The following is a 19179-nucleotide window of genomic DNA, read 5'->3' on the forward strand; positions in this document are numbered from 1 at the left end:
CGGACACTTAACTGACTGAGCCACTCAGGGGCCCAAAGAAGACAGATTTTCACAAGTCTTGCATTTCACATTAGGATGTCAAATTCACCCAACTCTTTCATATAGAAACATTTTACATCATGGAATAAAACTTCAAATTTAGCTTTTGAAATTCAAGGGTTTTCAAGGGATCAATCCAGAAGCTAAATAATAAATTTGCAAATTATACTTCAATTCTGTTTTTGTCATTTAAAGCCCCACCTATACTTTACTACAAGTAATACACATTGTGTGCGTGTGTGTGTATACACAGTTGACCCTTGAACAACACAGGGGTTAGAGGTGCTAACCCCCCACACAGTTGAAAATCCACATACAACTTTTGACTCCTCAAAAACTTAACTACTAATAGCTTACTGTTGACCGGAAGCCTTACTGATAACAGAAACAGCTGATTAATGCATATTTTGTATGTTATATGTATTGTATACTGTATTGTTACAATAAAGGAAGCTAGAGAAAAAAATGTTATCAAGAAAATCATAAGGAAAATATACTCACAGTACTGTACTGTAAAAAGTCCGCATATAAGTGGATATATGCAATTCAAACTTGTTGTTCAAGGGTCAACTGTACACACACACACACACACACGTTTATCCTTTATGATAAAGAATCTCAAGAAATGACTTCTCTCTCTTAACTAACCAGTAAGGTCTTAGGTATTCCAGAGAAGCCTAAAAAAGAAATCGATATGTACTGTGTGGAATGGAAAGTAGCCTGATCGTTAGAAGATATCTTCCTTTCACAGTTAAGGAAAAACATGACCACTGTTGATTAAGAAAAAAAATAAATACATATATACCTGCTGTCAAATGAGATCTCTGGAGGAATGACATGAGTACTGTCCTTGCCAATGAGGAATTTGATTCGATCATAGAAGAGTCTTGAGGTGTGCTGAGAGAAGAGGGGTTGGCTTTGCTGAATAAGATCAAGAGGATCTGGTGAGCCCTGACAGAGAGGACTTACATAACAGTTGCTTTGTTGACAACAATCAGGGTCCACACAGTCCGTCAAACCATCTGAAAAAAAGATCATTTTTTTTGAAATTTAGCTTCAATATGCACAAATGGAGAAAAACCTAGAATACAGATGAAGGTAACCATCCATGTTTTGAATTTAGTATCTATTAAATTCATATGTTTCTCATGAAAACTTAACTCTGAGTTTAGATGGCACAAACTATTTTGCTCACAAATCTTTCTTCCCTGAATTCTTGAGCATTTATGGGCCATGCCACATTGTTTACATTTGGATAGAGTATTCCATGAGGTATCACTCTCTTTAGAAGTTTCCTTCTCCCTCAGCAAGACCATTCCTCCAGGATAGCAATGATTCTTCTAATTCTTTTGAATTTCTCACACCATGTACATTTATGAGCACACAAATAACAAATGCTAGCCAATCTGAATTTGTTTGCATTTTTTAAAACATTGAATATTCTTATCTAGTGGTGATTCTCAAAACAGAGGCTGGTATTCTCACAGTGAGAAAGTGTCTGGAGCAGGGCAGTGATTCTCAAATGTGCAGTCAGTTATCTGGGGAGCTTATTAAATATGCATATTCTTGAGCCCCACCAATTAAATGAGAATTTTTCTGAGCCTAGGATTATGCAGACTTAATTTGGGTGATTCTGGATGATTCTGAAGCACACTAATGTTTCAGAACCTTTTTTTTTTTTTGGAATTTGTAGAAGCAACTAGAGCTTACTTGTTCCTTACAGCAGTTATTTGATGCAAGTACTAATAAATCTCAGGTATATGAATGTGACAAGTTGCTCTCTTTCATTTCCTAGGCCTTCACTGTTTACTCTAGACTCCTGACTCCATGGTTGTACCAATAAAAAACAATAGCATACAGGCTTCATTCTTTGGTAGAGGCACTGATGAAGGGCACAGGGGTTGCAAGAGAAGGGGTTACGTCGAGAATCTAGTAGGCACAAAACACTGTTAGGTGACTGGGGAAGTAAAGAGAGAAAAAGACACTTTTCCTGTTTTTGGGAGCTCGGAGCTGAGTAGGAGAAATAGGCGTATAAACAGCTGACTCTGACACTAGTTAAAAGTGCAGTAAGTGTGATAGAAGTCTACATTCAAAGAGAAGGAACGGGAGTGATTAACTGAGCATATGGACACTCCATTCCACACCCAATACGCAAAAAAAAAAAAAAAAAAAGGCCTTCCAAGGTCCTTAGAGCAGACAAATGGCTCTAATTTAGATGTTTAACAAGGGTAAATATAAAAATGCTAATCTTCTTGGCTGGCTGTGGAATAGGGAGGTTCAGATGGCTCACCTGCTCCTTAGGGCTGCTTGCTGCAGGTTACCGGCCCTGGCTTCCCGCCGCCCTTTGGCTTGCTCCCTCTCCCTGATGCGCTGCTCCCGGGGAGCCAGAGGGGGCGTACTACAGCTTGGGGGCAATGAAAGCCAGGAACACCCAGACAGAAGACGTTTGGAACAGCTGCCCTAGGGCACCCAGGAAATATTTTTCCCCACATGAGGTCCGTTCAAATTCCCTGTGCTACAGACACTACTTTGATCTAAAATGCAGTTTGCTGCTTTCTTGCCTTCCCGGTTTGTTCAGTGCATTTTGCCCCGATATCTACTTCTCTGTAGACCTTTTTCTTTTTCACTGGTGATGAACTTTTAAGTGTGGATGCGTTCCAGTAAGAAGGCCCCTTCTGCCTTCCTTTCTCCCCTCATTCAGCAAATCATATTAACAGATTTTCTATAGATTTTAGATGCCACCGTCACCTCTCCAATACGTTGTTTTCAGTCTCCTATTAGCACATTATCTCTTTACTCTGCTAATCAAACATCAGGATGCGTTGCAAAGCTGCCAAAAATATCAGGCTGTTTAAAAGAGTTCTCTGATGTCTGGAATTGGTGCATAATACACTGCACAAGGAAAAACAGCTTTTTCAAACGGGCAGTCACCTTTATCTTTCAGTTGGTAACAAATGGACTAGTGATCATCGGATCGGGCACTTGCAGGTTTCAACCTGTCAGCCACACAATTTGAACTTAGTTTTGAAAAGAAGTCGATTTTAAATAAATAGAAACACCAAATGGCCTTCAAAACTGAATTCTGAAACCAAACACAGAGCCAATTCAAAACTGGGACTCACATTCTCATCCAGTTAGGGGCTATAAATTCCGAGCTAAAGCTTCATATTTAATAATTACCTATTATAGAGGGCTGACCCTCTAACACCTCTGTTTTCTGAGACAACAGCGAGACTTCTGTTGAATCGAGAAAGGCTATAGGCAGGCAGCCCAATAATGGTATGCAACCCCCAAATTAGAATTCATAGGTAAGCCCAATCCATGGGCAAAGATCTACTTACCAATTATCACATTGGCTAACACTCCATACAGTATGTCTAGACTGTTACAAAGAAGTGCAAATGACAGTCACACTGCATGTGTGGGTTTCTTTCTTTTTTGGGGGGGACTATTACCAGTTCTTTTATTGTTCTAAAGTGGCAGCTTTGGCACCCTCCTGACAGCAAGGTTCAGGGTATCAGATAGGAACAGATCAAATGTTCACTGATTTTACTTTTCAGGCCTGTTCCTTTTTACAAGGAATAAAAATAAAAGCCAGCAAAAGAGAATGAGGTTAAATTATCTTGAAAGACTAAACACGGCATGCACTGATCCCAGCTTTGCCAACCAGTTAGGGGCGATGCCAGTAGGCTCAAGTGGGGCTGATAAAGATCAAGGACACTGGTGTCTTTCGTATATGTTCAAGTAATTTACTATTAAACTTTTACTTACTAGATGGATGCCCGTGGATGAAAGAACGATCGGACAAGGAATATGAATGATAGAGGGAAAACCCACACTATTCTAATCCTTAAAATGAATCCGTAAATATATATCCTTTTAGGGACAACATCCATATTACCACCTTGAGAGAGACGGACAGCTAGTTCATGATAAGGGTATCCAAAAGGATTCGGAAACATGTATAATCAGTTAATATGCCAGGTGTGGCCCGAGGTACTTCCACATCTATGATTTTAACTAATCCCTACAACAACCTTGTTAGGTAGACATTCTCATCTTCACTTACACATAAAGGAGGGGAGGCCAAATGTGGTTGCCCAGTTGGGAGAAACGTGAGAGTCATATCAACACCCCGCGTTCTGACTGCAAATCACGTGGCCAGCAGCAGCATCTAAGCGGTATTACTAGTATGACCGAGGCTTCCAAGTACCTGACTAATGTAGGGATTTAGAGCACACACAGAGTGGTTAAGGTCAAAAGAGCAGACTACGATTCTCATCTTACTTTGCCACTCACAATCTAAATGATCCTGGACAAATCATTTCATCTCTTGGATTCTCAACTTCCTCACCTATAAGATGGGGATTATAAAATTGCCTACCCCACAGAACTGTTGAAAGGATCACATGCTATAATAATCATAAAGAGTTTGCCATCAACCAAGTTCCATGCTGTACAGACTGCAAAAAGTCTAGGGATAGATTCCTAAGGGTAGACGCCAATGGTGTGCAGTGGCAGCTAACAATGTTCGGACCCACTTCTATTGACGGTGCCTTATCACCGGCCAGAGGGCAATTAACTGCCATGTAGCATATTCAGTTTGTTGGAATGTGTTCATTTTGTGAACTCTGCTTGGTTAGGTTGTCAGATAGGTAGGATCCTGTGTGGCTCTAAATAGACACTAATGCTACAGTAAATCTTTATTCATTGAATTTCCCAAAATCACAATTTGTTATCATTTGGACAGGGGCTGGATGGAAGCTTAACCTTTCCAGCATCTAGAGAATAGAGGGGTTGCCAAGCAAATTAATAGTGAAAAAGAAATTGAAGGGCTGATCATTCCAATGACTCAGTTAAACAAAATCTTCTCAGGCATTTTAGAAACCCATAAAAATGGGCTAATTATAAATCACTCATACATTTTTACTAATGCAGGCCCCTTACCAGGCACTCCCGTTAGCTTAGTTGTTGCTGTTACGTGCAGGGAAGGTAACAGGACTGTATTTCCTTGGGAAATAGTCTATAACTCATTTGATTTTTTATCTATCCAGGCTGACTTTCACCCCAGCATTTTGCTATATTAGTAAGAAGAAAAAGGGAGAGGCCCAAGTGCACTCAGAATTTGACCTGCTCAAATCACTGTTATTGCTATCACCTCATACAATTGACTTCTTCTGGGTCAGGAAAGTAAATTGTTTATATGCCACTAATGTTCATGTCCTCTGGTCCCCAGCTGCCATCAGTGGCTTCTCAAATCACTCAGAGTAGAAGCCCATGTCCTGGCAATGACTTGACTTCCCCACAGTCTGGCTCTTCACTGTCTCTCTCTCTCACCTCTCTGACCTTACCTCCTATTATTCTATAACCCCCTTCCTCATTATTCCTATGCCTGGAATGTTCTTTACTCCAATATCAACATGGCTCACCCCTCACTTCCTTTAAGTCCAAAAGCCACCTTTTCAGGGAGGCTTTCTCTGACCACCTTATTTAAAACTGCACCCCTGTCCCATACTCGTATCCTTTTCCCTGCTTTGAAAAAAATTTCTCCATCACACTTAGCGTCTTCTATCATACTATTTCTTTTCAAATTTTGGTTTATTGTCTGCCTCTCACGATTAGCATGTAAGCTCCATGGAAGCAAGGATGTAGTCTTTTTTTATTCATTGCTATTTCTGCACTAGAACAGCGCCGGGCTCAAAGTAAGCATTCAATACATACGTATTGAATGAATAAATGGATGTCTTAGAAGTCCTATTTCTATGACATTTGTAAATTTACCTAGAGATTAATAAATGTTCAACAAATGCATCAAACAAACATAAGTTATAAATAGATTCTTCATTGATACCACACTTTTATTGCCCTCTTTAAATTGCTATATTTCAAACACTAGTTCATTCATTTTCACCACTGCAAGGTAGGCAGATGTCAAGTATGACTAGACTTAGACAATGTGACAGATCTAGTCATAGAGTGCTTAGGTGAGTTACAGAGTGTAGATTTTCCAATTTTGTACCTGGAAGATTTTGTATCTGGCATCACTTGGCACTTTAAGCGCTCATAACTAAGTGATGATCCTTTAATAAATGGGTTGTTTGGAAACGAGGGGGCTATGGTCAGAAGAGAATAATGAGGACTATGCTTTGTGATGCTAGGTCTTTTGTCCCAGCCAAATCTTAAAAGTAAACCTGGAGAGGGTGTCTGGCCCTTAAACAGAGCAAATGTTACCAATTCATTGCTCCTTCTATTTCATTTTCCTATTTATTAAACACTGCAGCATGCTGGTGACATTCAAAACATGAAGCTTATTGATCCATGAGCTTATGTGTTCATAATTCACCCATGGTGCTGATTTCTAGATCTAGAAACACTATATCATAAAACAGGCTTGCAAATAGCTATTTTTTCTTAATGAATGGTGACTTGTTATGAAGAATGATTCCTGGAAGATCATTCACTTTTAGGCAATTAACTTATTGATTTTACCAATGAATATGAATATAGACCACTGGAAGAGTTTGTATAAGAGAAGCTTGAAAAGCATGTGACAAATACTTAAAAGATCAGGGGAAAAAGGGCTGCTCTGATTAGACATTCTTATTCCACATCTTTTTAACCTCCTTGACAATCGTTTCACAGTATCAGAAACCACTTGCCTTCCTCTATAACTAGAGGGAATAAAATGAAATCTTTGTTTGATAACTGAAGATAGTATGAACTTCACACTGCTCTGTATGATCTGGCTAATGCCTACCTTCATTTTCTCATTTACGAATCTCTCCTTGGCTTGTAGTCCAGCCACAATGACTTGCGTTTCACTTCCTAGAAGAGCCTAGTGCATTTCCACTGCAGGGCATTTGTACATGCTGTTTCCTTGGCCTGGAGCATTCTGCTCCTGACTCAGGTGAGGCCTCTCCTACCATGTAGACTTGGCTAGATCCCCCTATACATGTTTACAGCATTCTAAAAATTTTTTATAGCACTCTTTACAGTTGTAAATATGTAGTTGTTTGTGTCATTTCTTATTTAGTATCTGTCTCCCTTCCTATACCATAAGCTCCATGAAGGCAGAAACTTGTCTTGTCATTTGCTCCCTAAAGCCAAGCACAATACTTGGCACAAAGTAGTAATAAATGAATGGAAAATTGGGTACACTCCATATGAAATGTCTGGCTGAAAGGTGCACATTTGGGTCAAACCTTTAGATCAGCATCATCCAATAAAATTTCTTCCCAATGATGGGAATTGCTCTAGATCTGTGCTAATAAGTAGTCACTAGGCTCATGTGGCTATTGAGCCCTTGAGATGTGCCTAGTGCAGCTGAGAAACTGAATTTTTATTTCACTTTTTATTTTATTTTTTAATCAGAGAGAGAGAGTGAGCACAAGCAGGGAGAGTGCCAGGCAGAGGCAGAAGCAGGCTCCCCACTGAGCAAGGAGCCCAATGCGGGACTCGATCCCAGGACCCTAGGATCATGACCTGAGCCAAAGGCAGCCACTTAACCGGCTGAGGCACCCAGGCGTCCCAAGAAACTGAATTTTTAAAGATTTATTTATTTTAGAGAGAGGGAGGGAGGGAGAGAGAGAAAGCGAGCGAGTGTGGGGGGAGGGGCAGAAGGAGAGGGAGAGAGAATCTCAAGCAGACTCCCCACTGAGCACTGAGCTGGACGTGGGGCTTGATCTCATGACCCTGAGATCATGACCTGAGCTGAAACCAAGAGTTGGACACTTAACCGACTGAGTCACCCAGGCGTCCCAAGAAACAGATTTTTAAATGTTATTTAAGTTAAATTGAAATAGTCACATGTGATTAGTAGCTACCATATCAGACAGTGCAGATTTTGATATCTCCAAATGGTTAGATGTTGGATGGCCTATAAACTTAGCTGAACAAGAGAAAGAATTTTGAAATTTTTATGAGGTCCTATTTATCATTATTTTTCCTATTGTGGTTTCTTTCCTTGCTTTTATGTCTAAGAAGTCCTTTCCTGTCTTGAGATCTGTCACCTATATTTTCTTCTAATTGTGTTTGAGGTTTTCTTACCTTAAAGTCATTAATCAGCTGGACTGTTTTTATTTATCTTACTTTTTTTTTGGAATATGCTAGAAATTGAAAACCTAAGGTTTTTTTTTTTTTTTCTTAGTAGTTGTCTCAGCACCATTTATTTCATAATGCTTCTTTTCCCTACTGATTTTTGATGCTGGTTTTATAATCCACTAAATTTTTATTTGTACTGGGGTGTGTGACAGAGCTTTTATTCGCTTGTTCTGATCTGTCTGTTCTTGTCTATGGCCATACCACCCTGAACGCGCCCGATCTCGTCTGATCTGTCTGTTCTTCCATTGGTACCACTTTGTTTTAATTATCAGAGCTTTAAAATATTCTTTAATGTCTGATAGTTCGAGCTTGTTCTATTTGTTTTAGCTATTCTGATTCAGCTGGTGTAATGTCTAAACTTTTTTTCTCATGTCAATTCATATGTGCATGTAACATAGGTGATCACATTTTCTTTCTTTCTTTTTTTTTTTTAAAGATTTTATTTATTTATTTGACACAGAGAGAGACAGCGAGAGAGGGAACACAAGCAGGGGGAGTGGGAGAGGGAGAAGCTGGCTTCCCGCCGAGCAGGGAGCCCGATGCGGGGCTTTATCCCAGGACCCTGAGATCATGACCTGAGCCGAAGGCAGCCGCCTAACCGACTGAGCCACCCAGGCGCCCCGGTGATCACATTTTCCAAACCCCAAATCGGTACACATGATTAACTCATGGAACTGTGGTCATCATTCACATTAATATTAAGTCTCCTCCTCCAAGCACAGGGTTGTGCACATGGTAGGTGCTTTTGGACTAAAAGGAAATGAGGTCGAGGCATTTGATAAGTTCATAATTTCTATGGTAATTAGTTCTTATATACACAATGCTTAAGATAGCTTTCCTTGTTTTGCATGTTAAGAAAAAAATCCGAAGGTTATTTGTTCTCTGTTCTGTTCTTACTGTTCAAGGAGCTTTTAGGTAGCTCCTAGACCAGCTGTGTCCCCCACATATTCAATGCAGCCCAGTTAGCTATTAAGAGTCACAATGCATTGAATCAGAGTGTAACTAAAGTCAAAGCTGCAGGAAACAGCAGCTAAACTAATGAGTATTCAAAGCTGATTAGAATGTAAAAAAATCCAGCCATTCTTTAAGGATCAGCTATAATATGGAGCAATCAGGTAGCAGCTACTTGAAGCAATTGCTTGAAAGTCATTTTTTTTGATTGGCAAGATTTCTTAAGGATTACATTTTAAAAATGAGGACCATTTTTTCCCCCAAAAGGTTCAATTGCCACTTCTGATTTAATTAAAGCACACACACACATACACACACACGCACATGCACAAACAAGTATGCAAATATTAATCATTAGTCATATTCAACTAAATGAATCCAGTCATTCTGGATAGCTGGAAAGCTGAAACCACCAAATGAAGGACATTTAATGTATTCTTAGGGATAATATTTAAACAGCATAGGAATCAAATTATTGTCCAAAATCTCAGTCATGGGGCTTTCAGAGGTTATTTAATCCATCTTTCCATCTCAGGGTAGAACCAGATGTATATTTATCATCAATATCATTTTAATCCTACTAAAGGAAAAAAATGGTAATTGGAAGTCTCCAGGAGCCATCCCCTGCTACTCCCTAAAGAAACAATCATAAAAATACAGTGAACTCAAATCAGGGTCGTTGATTTTTGATTCCCACATAGGTATACAGTTTTAAAGGAATGTTCAGAGGTCAATACATATTTAGCAAAATCTTCTATACCTTTTGTGTCTATATATACCACAGATATTAAGAACTGATAATCCATTAATTCATTAATATTTAATTGATTCATTCATTAAACATTTTTGGCTGCCTCAAGGTGACCTTGAGGCCATAAAAATGCTTGATAATTAAATATTCAATTATTTTTATCAAGCTGTACTTTATTAAGGCAGGAAACTTATTTTGGCTTAACCCTGAGTTAGAAATTATAATCATAGAGGTTGTTAAAGTATTTTCTGAGCATAAACCTTTTAATCAATATATCAACTGAGAAATCTCTATTACGACCTCAAATTCTTTTTGGAATGAGGCAGACCACTAAGGTTTATACCCTGGTTTTATCATTTCTTTGTTATACGATCTTGAGCAACTCATTTAACTTCTCTGTGCCTTGGCTTCCTAATTTGTAAAGTAGAATATTAATAGTAGTTCCTGCCTCATGGGGATTATATGAAATAATTCGCATAAAGGACTCAGCACTGTGCCTTGTACATAGTAAATCCTAAATACAAGTATGCTAATCTTACTAGTGATTATATATTATATTATATTATATTATATTATATTATATTATATTACATCAAGGATTTCATGTGAAAGTAAAGTGAAGATGAATCTTGAAGGGCCATAAGAGTCCAGGAAATAATTGATTAGTGCACCATTTAATTGAAAATCTCACTCTGGCTTCCCAAATAAAAAATTTTTTTTTCAATTTTTTTTCTCATTCAACATTATTTATTTTTATTATTTTTTAAATATATTTTTAAAATTTAAATTCAATTAATTAACATATAATGTATTATTGGTTTCAGAGGTACAGGCCTGTGATTCATCAGTCTTATATAACACCCAGTGCTCTTTACATCACATGCCCTCCTTAATGCCCATCACCCAGTTACCCCATTCCCCTTCCCCTCCAGCAACTGTCAGTTTGTTTCCTATGATTAAGAGTCTTTTACGGTTTATCTCTCTCTCTGGTTTCGTCTTGTTTTATTTTTTTCCTCTCTTCCCCTAAAATTTTCAATTTAGATAGGTAGTAAATAGTCTCTTCCGAAAATGGGCTGTTATCCTAAGTCTAATGTATGTATATGTGTTCTATGTGTGTGAAGGGGAAGAGGGGGACAGTTTATCATCTTTTAAGGAGTTCACATGAACTGTCTCATTTCTCTATTTTTTTTTACAATAAATATTTACAATAACCCTATGAGAGAGTTAATATTATTATCAGTCCCATTTCAGAAATAAGGAAATTGAAGCACAGAGATATCAAGAAACTTTTCCCAAATCATACAGCAGCCAATAAGTACGCAGCAGCCACAAAGTTTAACTTCAAAGCCCTGTGCACCGAATCACAAAGTTGCTTCCACTTAAAGTTCATAAAGTCTTGTCACTTTTGAGGTAAACTGCTGGCCAGAACTAGTAAAGGGGGCAACTCTTACATCCAGCAATCCTCAAATCAGCATTGCTACCTTATTGATTTAAGTCTCATGTTTGGATTCAAATGACAAAGTGTATAATTGTCTAAGCAGATATAGAAGCCAGAGGAATCAAATTTAATGACCTACTTCATCTTAAGCTGATATACAAGATTAGAAAGAAAACTTTTGTATTAACTTCATGTTTCCTTGAGTCGAAAGAAAGAAGAAAGTGAGGATTTGTTGTTTTAGGTTCATTCAGAGGTGATCTGGGCTGTTTTGAGGCCTGATTGAACAATATATTAGACACTTTGGTTTGTTTGACTAAAAAAGGAGTGGTTAGGTTACCCTGAGGCCTTGGAGCCAATATGGCTTTTGAAAACATCATGGGCAACTCTTGAATTAAATATAAAAATCCTACTGTGAATTGTCTTAATGCTGTGTCCTTTGAAAGATACAAAGCATTACTAAAAGGTAGAGACACAAGAGGTTGCTTTAAATAACTAAGAATGAAGAAAATGATTTCACAGTGTGTATAGTGTAGGCATCTGACAGTTTGAAGAGGGGTACATGTATATAATAAATGGTATAATAAATGCCACAGATACGGGAGGCGGAGTGGCTGTAGTCGTTAAGAAAACAGACTCTGATGTCATATAGACCTGAACTGGAACCAGGGTGCTATGACTTTCTAGTTGTGTGACCTTGGAAAAGTCACATACTATCCCCACTCCAAGCATTAGCTTTTCCATCTAGAAGTAGGAAAAGTAGTGCCCACACCTCATGGCGTTGTGAGAATTAAATGAGATATAATAATGCATGCAGAGTTTGTAATATTGTCTAATGGTAGTAAATATTCAATAAACCATGATTTAAAAAGTAGTATGGCCTTATATAACAATATTGCTTATACGAAGGGTTCCCAATTTTCACTCTTGGCCAAATTGGTCATCACTGTGCTGGGCTATTCCTTTCTCATATGGACATTTTGTAAATAACTCACCTCCATCATTGTCCAAGTTATCTCCACAAAGCATTTCCATGACAACATTGCAGCCTGTCCCACTCCAACCCACCTGACACACACAGTGCCAACCATTTTGATCCAGGGTACATCTCCCATTTCCAAAGCAGAGCCCTGGGCAGCCATCTGTAAAGACAGCAGGGAATAACAATCATGGAGACATCAGAATGGGATTGGCCAACAATGACGTATCTACCTATAGGAAAGCATCTAATCGCTTGGGCTCCCCTCAGATGAGGTGTTAAATAAATGGAAAAGGAAGTTGCTTGCTTACAAGACCTTCCCAGGAAACTTGTTATCCCTAACTCGGCTGTGCTTTTCCTTAGAGAGCCAATTAAGCATTATTAATGCTAGCCCCGATTCCCAACCTCTAGTGTAGATAAGATGAAAACTATGATGGGGACAAAAAAATGTTTTTTTTTGTTTCTTTTTGAAAAAACGAATCTTCTCAGCTCAATCAAAACTGGATGGATGATATTGTATCTAGTTGTGGCCAATAAGCTGGAAAAAGACAGCAGTTTCTATGAAAAGAAACTTCCCCTAACTACTTCCAGTTTGTACTGATTTTTCCCTTGTGAATCACTGCTTCAGGACTTCAGTATATTGGTAGGCAGTTCAGACCATGCCATTAAAAATTTGTCCATATAAATGCCTTAGAAATGTGCTGCAATTGCTTTACGTTTATTTGGCCTTTTTTCTTTAAGATTAGCATTGATCCGAGGGCTAAGGATTAAATTTTTTATTTATCTGGTATCTCGTATAGAAGCTAGCATAATAATATTAGGCCTGTAGTAGGTGCTCAGCAAATGTTTATGGAATTAATGTGTGCCAAATTGAGACTTTCAGAATTCTAGAGAATGACTGGATAAATAGAGTCAAGAGGAAATTGTTGTGCTTAAATGACTTCTATCCATTGATAAACCGCAAACACTAACAATGGTGTCTATTTAGACTTTTAATTTCTCTGGGATGCCCTACTCTTTCTACTAATAGTTCAGAGTTAGGCCATTTCAAAGGGCATCTGTGTATGTGCCAAGTGCTCAGTGGACAGATGAACAGAGATGGCAATAATAGCATATAGCTTCTGGAATTTTCCCAGTAGCAGCACAAGACCAGATCTGCATTTTACTGGCGAGAATTCAATCAATATTTTTTATTTCATTTGCTGTCTTTGAAAGAAAATTCCAGAAGTATAAAGAGCAAAATAATTTTTCAAAAATCTGTAGACATAATCCAATGTTCCTTCCAAATGGTTTTCTAAGTAACTATCAACAGACCAGGCAAAGAAACAACTTTAAAATAAAATGACAGATGGCTGTTAGAAAATATGAAGACTCTCTCTCATTATATATATTATATGTAAATATATATATATATTCCTCAAGAAGTGGTACAGGATGAATATATATATATACATATATATATATATATGTTTAAGAAAGAATTTATCTAGCTCCATTCATCTAGTTCCATTATCATAGATATACAATGGATACAGAGAAATCAGGGATAACTTGGAACATAGTCAACCTTCTGAGGCTGAGGTAAAGAAAGGCACCAGGATATCTGACAGAAAAACCCTTATTGTCTCTATCAAAGGCAGATCCTTGGGGGGATGCACGATGGGTTACTTATAAGGGGAGAATTCTTCTGCCCTTGAAAGGATACTGTACATGGACTTAGAGCCATATTGTTAAGTTAAAGAAAGTGTTCAGCTGTCTGTCCAAACCTAGTTCATTTAATAATTACCTGCCTGTGTTATACATACAGACACATGCACACACACACACACACACAAAACTCCATAGAAAGACAAAGAAAAACAGTTCTTAAAACTGCTTGTCAATCCTTTATACAATATGGCAAAAAAAAATGACTCTTTGATGCTGGAAAAACAAATTATTTTTTGGTCAGACTATTATATCGTGAACCTGACAATATCACACTTAAGGAAGCCTGCCGGAAGTAAAAACACAAACCCGAAACACACACACACACACACACACACACACACACCACCCACCCTTCCTTTCCCACATGCGTATTTTCCATTTACAATATTTTTCTGCTATAAAACGAGTGAGAAGAATCTTACCTCGGACAGCATCTAAGTAGTGAGCTAAAAGGGGGGGAAAAGAGTGATTGAATGAATTTCTGGGAGACCACAGCTATCCAACATGTACTAATGGTCTACCATCTGTTGCCCGGGAGGAGAACAGCAAACTGTGAGCTGCCAAAATGCCGGCAGCTCACAAGTTGGTACAAGGGCCTGTGTAGTTTGGGAATAATATTTTCTGTGGGAAAGATATTGATGGCTTTTCTGCAAGAAACTCTATTAGGCTTCCTAAAAAAGTGTCATATTTCATTAAAAGTATAAGAACTGCATTTTTACATTTCAGTAATAACTTTTCGTGAAAGAGCACTCGCTTGAACTTCTTACTAGTAATATCTTTAGAAGGGAGTTCTGGAGTAACTACCTCCCGTAATCATCACAATATTTAAATCCTCTTACGTGAAGGCAATAAACTTACTGTATTGCGGGAATGTAATTACAGCTGCTGCATCGAAGTCTCACCCCTCACCACCTTTTTAATGAATCTTAAATATTTTCCACAGTCACAGAACAAGACTTACCGTACCTTTAGTAGAGTAGTAATGCAGTTTATTAAGATTATATGTTATATATGTTATATATAGTATACATTACTTTGGCAGGTCCTGACTGTTATAACAAAATACTTTTACCTAAAAATGAGAGTGGTGGTACAGTCTGGTGGGGGGAAAAAAAAGCCCACAAACAATGAATTGGGTATCCAGAGGCCCATGCTTGCCTTTGCTCTGCATGGGATGTCTGTGTGCTCACGGAATGCCACAGAAACACTCTGTGACCTGCTTTCCTTAGCTGAACAATGAGATTCGTACTTGTCTGTCTACACATGAAGGAGGCCTTTGTGGCAGATACATGTATGTGTCAAGGACTCGGATTTTTTTTTCAGTAGAATAAAAATATTTTAAAATTGAAACTCTAGTTATTATTACTGTTTTTTATAGTGTGAAGACCGCATGATAGATTTATTACATAGGCTTTCTCACACCCACAGATGGTTCTCCCAGGCAGCATCCTCAATGTTAGTGAAAGTCGTGACAAGGGCTGGGAGAGGGTAGATGCCTCAGTTACAAACTCTCTATACTACCCGATAAACAATTCAACACAGATGTTCTATTGATGGTAGGTCAGGAGTGCCTTCCTCATATACATTAAAGACAGCTCCTAATAATATCGAATGGCCTCTGTTAAAGTAGTCCCGTTTAATGAAATTGTCTCTAAGTGCTTTCAAGTGAAACAACCTGTACTTTTCAAAAGGAAAAATGGGGAGTGAATGTTATGTTCACAACAAAAACACTTCTCTTATTAACTAATGACACTTTATTCCAATGTATCATCTTTCATTTGGGTAACTCAATGCACCAGAAAACAGAAAATATAAGGAATACTGAAGTAATGAGCTAAGAAATGACACAAGAAAGAAGTAAGATACTATCAACAAAAGAGGAACACTCCCAGTTAAGCAAACTTTCAAACTTACGGCTAACCCTTCGCCCTTTTCTCTCCTCCAACCTCAAATTCTATGAAAAGCCTGGTGGTAGATCACTAATATGCTTTTCCTTCTTCAATTAATCCAATGTACTTTGTTCAAAGTATGGCGGTACTTACCAATTGTGCAGTGGTCGCCCTCCCATCCAGGGCTACACTCACATTTTCCATCTTTGCACTGGCCATGCTCGGCACAGTGAGAATGACAGGAGCGTTCTTCACATGTTGGTCCTACCCAGCCTTCTTCACACTGGCAAATTCCTCTTGAGCAGACTCCATGGCTACCACACTCCATGGTACAGAGCTCTGTGGGAAATTCAAAGAAGATATATTTACATATTTTATTAAAACCAGAGTCTATTCTTTCCAAAAGACATTAGAATTACCAAAAATCCCACTCTATTTTTATATTTTAAATATATAAACCAAATGTCACAAAGACCTCTAGCATTTCAGTGAATTTGCAAGGAACTCTATAAAAAAGATAGTTAAGTCTCTAAGTATAAAATAAACCCTAAGTCAAATTGATTTTGAAAAGTCCATAAAATGATAATGGCATTCAAGGCTTAGAAATGAAGTCAGTGCTAAACAAATGTCAAGTGAGTTTCACTAAAAGTTCATTAAGATCACAAATAATGTTATAAGGATTGTATGATGCTGTAAGCAATCACTGGGGAAAACACACACACATAGTAAAATGGTGCTCTAACTTCATTTAGGAAGAGAAGTTCTACAATTGGAAAGATAGCTTTCTAATAAAATTTATAATATGCAAAAGGTAAAGCTGCCAATGATGGTAATCAACTGGTTTCCCTGAACATACAAACAATATCTGCATTTAAGCATTTAAAATGAATCCTGGTTGATTAAAATACAGTCTTATCTTGACATGTCATTCATTATTTGGCCAATATAATCAAGTTGTATACTGGCTCTGCCGAGGTTCTCTCCCCTGTCCCCTTGACTTTTGTTGAGACATGCTAAATATTAATAAAGTTATGACAGTAGAGAAGCTAAAGTAAAAGTTTGGCAAACCTTTTTCTTGACTGAATACCCTTGCTGGAGGAGGAAATGGGGGATAAAAGCCTATAGAAAGAACACAAAAGGAATAATGCAATAGGTTTTGGGTACAATTGGCCATATACTCTTGAAAGAAACAGAGAATGTTCTGAAGCCAAGTCATCTATCTTTCATAATCTCAAATTTTGAAACTGGTTTTATATATTTAGAAGTATTAACATGTGATGATATCAGTATTACCCTATATTACCTGTAACAAGGCTCTTTCTATGTAACAAAGGTTTCTACTGTACAGATAGCAGAGTTATTTTTCAGTTGGTAAGAATATTCTTCTGATAAAGCCATGGGTATAGATTTTATTACTATCTAAATCAATTTGTTCACTAATTCATTCACAAGTATTCTCTGTGGGTCAAGGTATGATAGAAAGAATAGTGGATATGAAATAAGGATTCCTCTGCATAAAAGCTGTGTACCCTTAGGAAAATTACTAACATGCTCTCTTAATTTCTGCTTGTGTAACTACACAATGGAAGTAATAATACTTACATCTCACAGGGTCACTGGACAGATCTGAGACATATTTTGGAGGTAGAACCAATAGGAGTTCCTCAAGACTGGATATGGGGATTGAAGGAAGGGGAAAAATGAGAGTTTTGGCTTAAACAAGTGGGTGGATACTGCTGCCATTAATGAAATGGGAAAGGCTAAGGGAAGAATAAGGGCAGAAGATCAAACATTAACTTTGAGATAATGTGTAGACAGCCAAATGAATTTAACAGGCCAGGGCTGGAGATGTGAAATTGGCAATCATTAGCACATAGGTGGTATTTAAAGGCATGAGACTAGATGATATCCCTAAGGAGATAGGATAGACAACGCTTGGAATAAGCCCTGAGGTATCCCATTATTTAAAGACAAGATATTAAAAACAGGAAGCATTGGGGTGCCTGTCTGGCTCAGTCAGAAGAGCATGTGACTCTTAATCTCAGGGTCCTGAGTTTGAGCCTCACGTTCAGTGTAGAGATTACTTAAAAAAAAAAAACTAAACTAAACTAAACTAAAAAAGGAGGAACCATCAAAAGGAGACTGGGAAGGAGAGGCAGTGAGTGATAGGAGGAAATCCAGGAGATTGTGGTCTAACACCAGAAGAAGACCCTTTTTCAAGAAGAGAGTAGCTAGCAGTATAACATTACTGAGAGGTTAAGTGAGATTTGGGCAGAGAAGTGTCCACTGAATTTATCAATACAGAAATTGTTGGTGGCTTTAGCAAGAGCTGTATTGATAAGGTAGCAGTTGTAAAGTCAGATCTGAATGGGTGGAAGAGTGAATGTAAAACTGTGTGTGGGGTCAACAGATTGTAAGAAAAGTATAGAACCAAGAAAATACAAAAAAAAGGGGGCTTTGCCTAATAAATGGTAGTTCAAGTAGGTTGATCTTGAAATAGCACCTACTCTCTATATCTTGGTTCTGAATCTCTAATTGATAATCTGGATTTCTAATTTCTGTTCTTGTCATGAATCTGAGGTTATAATTATGCTCCCTTAATAGCCTTCCCCAAGGCTGAACTGAAAGGGCCTTTCTAAGATCAGGGAGCTAAACGGGTCAAAGCCAATCAAGTCAGAGCTAACAGAAACAATTAGAGGCAAATTTTTGTGTATATTGCTTTATACAACTATAAAATTTAGGCACATAAAAATATATCCATCATTCTGGTGATTTCCTGAAAAGTAACAGGACTAGATGAACAGTATCAGCAAAATGGCAGATAAGCCTATCCTTAAAGCATCCCAATATAAACCTTAGAACTGTTGAATATAATGTAATAATTTTAAAAATTGCATGTCTTGGCTCACAAGAAACAGAATTATCAAATGCCAGAAGCAAAGATGATGCTAACAGCCAAAGAAGTAAGCATATAAGTCAACCTTCTGGCAGCTCTGAGTGGTTATCGTACCCAGTAATGACTAGGGGCTTGGGTATCTATGTCCACAGAGGAAAAAGGGATGACATTTTTGGCCCATTAAGATGGGGAGTTAGACTGAAATTCCTGCAGAAAGTAAGGACCCTTGAAGGGATGCAGTTTTAGTGAGATGGGGACTAATAAACTCTATCCACTAGCCCAGAGAGATGGCAAGGAAGCATTAACTATAACGATAATAATAATATCATTAATAGTAATAAATTTGGGAGTTAGAAAACAATATTGAAATAAAATACTACCTAATAATAATATGTGCAATAGAGTGTCCTGAATGAAATATTTCTAAAA

At 37.8% G+C, this 19179-nt stretch overlaps 1 protein-coding gene across 1 annotated transcript in view; it reads right to left on the reverse strand.

Moving 5' to 3' along the window:
- TENM1 (teneurin transmembrane protein 1) overlaps window positions 1-19179 on the reverse strand; it is a 785963-nt gene that overhangs the window by 158317 nt on the left and 608467 nt on the right. The window contains exons 14-17 of the mRNA XM_054509125.2: window positions 16008-16193; window positions 14388-14411; window positions 12272-12418; window positions 845-1061 (exon numbers count right to left, since the gene is read on the reverse strand). Of these exons, the coding sequence (XP_054365100.1) occupies window positions 845-1061; window positions 12272-12418; window positions 14388-14411; window positions 16008-16193 (574 nt within the window). The remainder of the gene's footprint in view (window positions 1-844; window positions 1062-12271; window positions 12419-14387; window positions 14412-16007; window positions 16194-19179) is intronic.

The sequence above is a fragment of the Mirounga angustirostris genome, unplaced genomic scaffold (genome assembly GCF_029215605.1).
Source record: "Mirounga angustirostris isolate CCGP_5_RB_7025 unplaced genomic scaffold, mMirAng1.0.hap1 SCAF_11, whole genome shotgun sequence".
NCBI lineage: Eukaryota > Metazoa > Chordata > Mammalia > Carnivora > Phocidae > Mirounga > Mirounga angustirostris.